This window comes from Papaver somniferum, chromosome 8 (genome assembly GCF_003573695.1).
Source record: "Papaver somniferum cultivar HN1 chromosome 8, ASM357369v1, whole genome shotgun sequence".
Classification (NCBI taxonomy): domain Eukaryota; kingdom Viridiplantae; phylum Streptophyta; class Magnoliopsida; order Ranunculales; family Papaveraceae; genus Papaver; species Papaver somniferum.
The window spans coordinates 175,387,246-175,393,034 of record NC_039365.1 but is presented as its reverse complement, the minus strand read 5'-3'; the positions used below and the strand labels follow the sequence as shown (position 1 = coordinate 175,393,034).

At 35.1% G+C, this 5,789-nt stretch overlaps 1 protein-coding gene across 12 annotated transcripts; it reads right to left on the bottom strand.

Annotated features, from left to right (window-relative positions):
• Nucleotides 1-927: 927 nt before the first annotated feature.
• On the bottom strand, nt 928-5,545 carry LOC113304034. Of its 12 annotated transcripts, none has more exons than XR_003337994.1 (5): nt 5,184-5,545; nt 4,287-4,339; nt 3,711-3,835; nt 3,397-3,587; nt 928-1,271 (listed from the first exon to the last, which is right to left on the bottom strand). XR_003337994.1 is itself a non-coding variant. In XM_026553138.1 (5 exons), exons 1-5 carry the CDS (start codon nt 5,431-5,433, stop codon nt 1,232-1,234), a joined length of 321 nt encoding a protein of 106 aa, XP_026408923.1. In that variant the 5' UTR covers nt 5,434-5,545; the 3' UTR covers nt 928-1,231. The 12 variants fall into 12 exon arrangements, 3 of the variants coding, with proteins under 3 accessions (XP_026408923.1, XP_026408924.1, XP_026408925.1); XR_003337997.1 differs by lacking the exon at nt 3,711-3,835 and having other exon boundaries at nt 5,184-5,220; nt 5,335-5,545; XR_003337998.1 differs by lacking the exon at nt 3,711-3,835 and having other exon boundaries at nt 5,184-5,220; nt 5,424-5,529.
• Between the last annotated feature and the right edge of the window lie 244 nt (nt 5,546-5,789).

Sequence of the window (5,789 nt, the reverse complement as noted above, 5' to 3'; positions counted from 1 at the left end):
CATCTTCCGAAATTGATTTCCACCATTCTTCACAGTATAATGGATTTTTAAGTTCGACCTCCACCACTGCAATCACAGTGTAGCATGTTTGTTTCTAGCTTTCTGCTAATCCACTTCCTTCTTATTTTATTAACAAATATCATTTGTAGCTCTACTTATCATTTTAAACTCTCTACGAATCTATCTTCTTTGTCTAAGACTAAGGTTTTTAAATCGTTGAACTCTAAAACAGTATTCTCAGTTGAAACTCTTTCCTCTGAACCATCATCACAATCATATAAAGGATTATCAAAGAAAGTTTCTGGTAAAGGCTCATCAACTAAGATGTTAATCATAATTACTTCCTTTGATTCACTGATAGTTTCATCAAATAATGGATTATCAAACACACTACAGGATAAAGGATCACGAACTAATACTATATCATCTAAATCAGTAGTATCTCTAATCAAATCCTTTTCCTTTCGAATAGGTGAATAATCATTAATATTATTAGGATTTGAACTACAATAACTCTATCGTTATGAAGCTCAACTAGAGTAACAATTTCTTGATCATTATGCATATGTGTTTCAGATTCTTCATCAACACTATCCTCATCATCTTAATCAGAATAATATAAAGGTGGTCGAATGTTATCTAACAAGTAGTGTTACCAATTTTAACCTCGTCATCTTGATTAGGTTAATAACATGAAGATGGTCGAACCTTATCTAAACAAGTAGTGTTACCAATTCTAACCTCGTCATCTTAATTGGGTGAATAAAAACTTTTCTCGTTTACAAGGGTAATATTGGAAACATTGTATTGGCAATTAAGATTAATTTGAACAATTTTTTTTCCGACGTCTCTAACACAAACCTATTTGTCATCTCAGTTAACTTCTTGAGGGACTCTTCTAGAAGAGGAATTGGAATAGAAGGGTCATAAAAGGGACTAATTTTTAATCGTTTGATCATAGTTTTCTGATTAATTCATCTAAATTCCGTATTTGAAATTTTGGAGGATAAATCAACTCAACAAATTCTGAACCAAGTCACAAATATTCCAGACTCACAACCGAACTAAGTTATATTGAACACAGCTACTAACATTTCTAGTCTACGGACTGGTTGAGCTTGTACATGTTGGAACTGATTTGCAAATAGCTCGGAAAACTACTTCACCTCCACGACCGCTTGATGGGCTTAACTTAGCCATTGAAATGTATTGCGATACTTTGAATTGACAGTTAAAGGCGGCATGACAAATTTGTCTCGTTGCTTTCATACCTGCACATATCATCAATAAAGAGTGAGCGTATATATCTTTTGCTTAATGAATAATAATATAGATTACTCTTAACATCTGCTTCAAGCTGTTGGTTTTCAATAGAGTTTAAAATGGAACCCAAAAATATTAGGCAGTATCATGTAGCAAGACTGGCAACAGAAGATTTTTAAGAATCCATCTTACATGTCCCTCTCGCACATTCCAAGGTCATAATTAGCTAGGCTATGCGACTGGTATCCTTCCGAACAAAATATAAATACAACTAATGCTAATGAAAACATAAACGATATTTGATGGATGATTTTTTTATATTGATAGGTAGGTGCTGAACATAAGACATTGTGATTATTAATGTGAGCCTGTGGCCATAGGTAACTATTGTAAGGGGTGTACTGATTAAATCAAAAATCCCTAAGAAGAGCATGTATATTATGATGATCATATGGCAAAAGAGAGACAGCCAATGAGAAGTGAAAACGACGGAAAAAATAAAGAAACTTGTAAAGCATCGCCAAAACAATGAAGGAAAGAGACAGACAATGAGCAGGACTCTTCAGAGATTATCTAATGATAATGCACTATGGGCCATGCAGTAATAGAGAAGTGGAGACCCTAAAAAATAAAGTGTACCTGTACGTAGCACTTGCCCATGTCCCAGCAAAAGGAAGCAGCCAATAATAAATAAAACTACGGGAAAGCAACTCTTTATGAATTGCATTACGCTACAGTTGTAGCACTAATTCCTATATGCGGGAGCCGGACGCAATGCACAAACCTTAAAAACATGAATAAGTTTAAAGTATGGCCGTAAATTTTAGCTAATGTTTTCTGCATGTAGGTGCAAGATCAAGCATCGTGACATCCATATTCCTGTCATTCATTTGGCTGCAACAACTACGGATATTAAACAATGAAATCTGAAACTATGAAACAATGCAAATTCATGGAATAGTGAGGTCTAAAAATTGGTCCTTCGCACCGCAACTGAGCTCATAGTGGGTCAACAATTTCATGTGGTGATCTTACTATCCAGAGCTACAAAGACTGCGGTACCAGTAGGTCAAAAACATGAACCTGAGATACAAAAAGGACACATAGACTGGCACATTAGTTACGAATGGAAAGTTTTCAACATTCTCGGACAACGAAACCTATAGTTTTGGGTGATTACCTACAGTTTATCTGGTTACGAAATATCGACATCCCTCTACAATTAACATAGTCAAATGGAAGATGCAGGACGCAACAGTGTGTCTGGTAAAAAGTTACCATCATCAAAATTTGTTGAAGAACTAAGTGATACATAAATCAAAAGTAGACAGACTTCTTATTTTGATAAAAATAGAGAAGGAATAAAATATAAAAGATAACTCAATGAAAATTGTTGAGGACAAAACCATTCCACAAAGCTTTAACGCCTGAGATGATTGGGTTATTTGGGTATATTCAAAAATGGGTCTACATAGTAATTAGACTAACAAAGTAACAATATCCATGACAGATCTACGGTACTTTGAAACAGTAATAGACTAACAGTCAAATTATATTTATAAGGTATTATGAGATCTCCCTTTGTCAATTCAATTTAGTTATTGTGTTTAATTGTCTGTCATTCATGGAATATTCCACTACTGGTGTAATGCGATGAGTAAAAAAACTAAAACGTAGTTATGCAATCAATCATTACATGTCAAATTATACCTAAAAAATATTGTCTCTAATTAAGATACCCTGAGACTGTAACTGTTGAACACCTGAGACAAAACTTGTTTCCTTTAAAGGATTCATCCTTCTCAATTTTTACATTGGAACCAAGGCTTGAAGGATACCTAACAGTCACCCTTAAAGGAACTCCACCAATACGTGAACAAACATAAAATTAACGCACCCATTCTAACTCTTAGAATCTCTTACTGATGAAATCTAAGATGCCTATTGGTATAGGCTATACCATCTTTCCAAGACAACAAATAGGGACATAAATTATGGGCCTAGATTTAACTGATTGAGGGAATGCTAAGGTTTAAAGATGAATCTTATTGTAGGATTTATTTTTCGTTCAATTTTTTTTTATCACAGATAAAATATAGAGTTGAGGTGCAAGATAAAGGGAAAAAGATGAACCTTTTTACTGTTTTTTCAACCATCACCAAGGCAACCCGTTGCTTTGAGTATTTGAAGCTCTTCACCCGTACTTGTGGCAGTAGAAGAGCTGAAATATGGATTCATGAGTTACGAACTTAATTTAACTTCAATTTTCGGATTCATGAGTTAGTCTTGGGACTTGGTAGTAGCAGAGCTGAAATTTGGTCTCCCTGTGGAATCAATTGTTTAGATCAACAGTAAATTTGAGCACCTCATAGGGTATTTTAACACTATACTTGAACAGAATTGACTTACAGTCAAACAAACTAAATGGAAACAGTTTGTATGAATACCTCCCTGTGTTGTAATGGGCGTAAGGCGCCGCGTGGCGTTGGGTGTAAAATCCCGAGCCGCAGCAATGCGCGGGGAAGCCGCCGCAGAACAATAATTTCCACATAGGTTTATGTTCTTGACATAACTGATAATTAGCTTAGGATTTTCTATATTAGCTTATAAATCTTAATGAAAAAGATTTGCAAAAAATTTGGAAAGATTTTTTTTCCTTCACTATTGTTAAAGTAATTAACAAAAACAGCTAAGGACGATCTGTTTCTTTACATAATTAGCTTAGGGTTTTAAAAAATTAATGTATGACTTAATGAAAAAGATTTTGGCAATATTTTTTTTCCTTTTTGGCATAAAATGCCACTTTTGGCGCCCAACAAACTGGCGCCTTGGCCTGAGCGCCTAGAAAGGCGACGCCTGGGCGCCACTTTTTAAAGTGGCATCTCCTAACCCACTGCGTGGCGCCCAAGTTCAAAATAAGGCCACTTTGGCGCCTTGGCGACGCCTTTGACAACATAGATACCTCCTCATTAACGATAACCATATCCACACTTGAAGTTATCCCGTGTGGCAGGGAAGCCTACCTTTGATGGGTTTCATTTGACCTGCGATGCCATTTGGATGTGGATTTACGAATCTACGCCAAGGAAAAAACACATTCAGTACCATTATAAACAAAGACCAAGGTGAATCAATGTCGAGCCTATTGTCAGTTCTAGCTTAACATACTACCCAACAGTTAGGGATGGACAGATGCACAAATTAAATTAAAATTTAGTTATCATCAAAGAACCATATATAAACAAATTCCAGGAATTACAATGCCTTTAATCAAAGAAAACCATGACCCGGTTCCCTCAGTTACGCTGATCCTGGTTTCTCATTACATGGTACTCATTACTGAATTTCAGCATCATTCAAAATAATAATAAACCCCCAAAACCCTTTTGCTAATTGAAGACCCCCATCCCTATTTGCTTCAGTGTGCACTACTTGCAGATAACCATAATGCTACAGGAAATCTTCCCATTAGCAAATATACATAAGACAGACAAACCCTAATTTAATCAATTTGAGCTCAAGAATCAAATCTAGGTTTAAGTTTCAATTGCTATATTTTCCCTAAAGTACCCTCCCTAAAAAGAAACCCTAAATTTTCAGCTAGAACTAATTCACCATTTTTAACAACCAAAATCTGAAGCAAAAAGTTACATATCGAGATCTAAATAACATAGTCCTGAAGCAAAAAGGAATATTAGATGCAGATCTAATGAATAAAAATTGGAAAATCAACATTAGGAAGGGAAAACCAAAAACCTCATCACAAAATTTTAATAGGATTTGATATCGTAAATTTAAGCAAGTTTATGTAAATATGAAATAGACGAATTTAACGGCGAAGACTGGAACTAAACAAACAATAATCTCCGGATAGAAAGTTTATGCAAATAGAAATTAAAAGCAATGGCAAGAATACTCACATGTTCGATTGGAAATGATGCTGATTTCGATTGCGATCTGCCATTTTATAGAGAGGATTCAATTAATGCATGTAATCAAATTTGGGATGAGCTTGTTTCAGAAAAAAAAAAACTGGGATGAGCTTTTTTTTTTTTTTGAGCGAATACCTACTGGATTGAGAATACCTAACGGTATGGAAGGGAGAATCGAAAGGAATCTAGAGTTTATGAATAGAATGGAAATCAGGGGGAAAAGATTACTGAGGAACATGGAGATATTCGAGCGGAAGGCACCTGGCTGTGCGTTACATACAATGAAAACTTATGATTCTCTTTAAAGTTACAGAATCAATACACATATCGAGCGACTCGAGTAACGGGAAGCAATTGGATCAACCAAATCCAGTACGTTTTTCTAGGAAGGGAGGGTAGATCACAGCCAGTAGTTGGAAAATTCAATGCCGCTGGGTGACTCACCAAAGCCTCTTGTTGTATAAGTATAGATTCGCTAATCGATTTTAGATGATGTTTTAAGATTATTTAATTATTCCACAATACTTATATTTTTCCACAAAACTACCATTAATATTCTTGAAATTATAAGTTTATTTGTAAATGCATTAATAG

Excerpts from the sequence above, each read along its gene's own strand:
- LOC113304034 (XM_026553138.1), bottom strand. The coding sequence starts at position 5,433 with ATGTTCCTCAGTAATCTTTTCCCCCTGATTTCCATTCTATTCATAAAC. Across the intron at positions 5,221-5,330 it reads AGGTATTCTCAATCCAGTAG|ATCGCAATCGAAATCAGCAT; the intron begins GTATTCGCTCAA and ends ATAAAATGGCAG. Across the intron at positions 3,485-4,286 it reads TCAAATGAAACCCATCAAAG|CTCTTCTACTGCCACAAGTA; the intron begins GTAGGCTTCCCT and ends TCCATATTTCAG.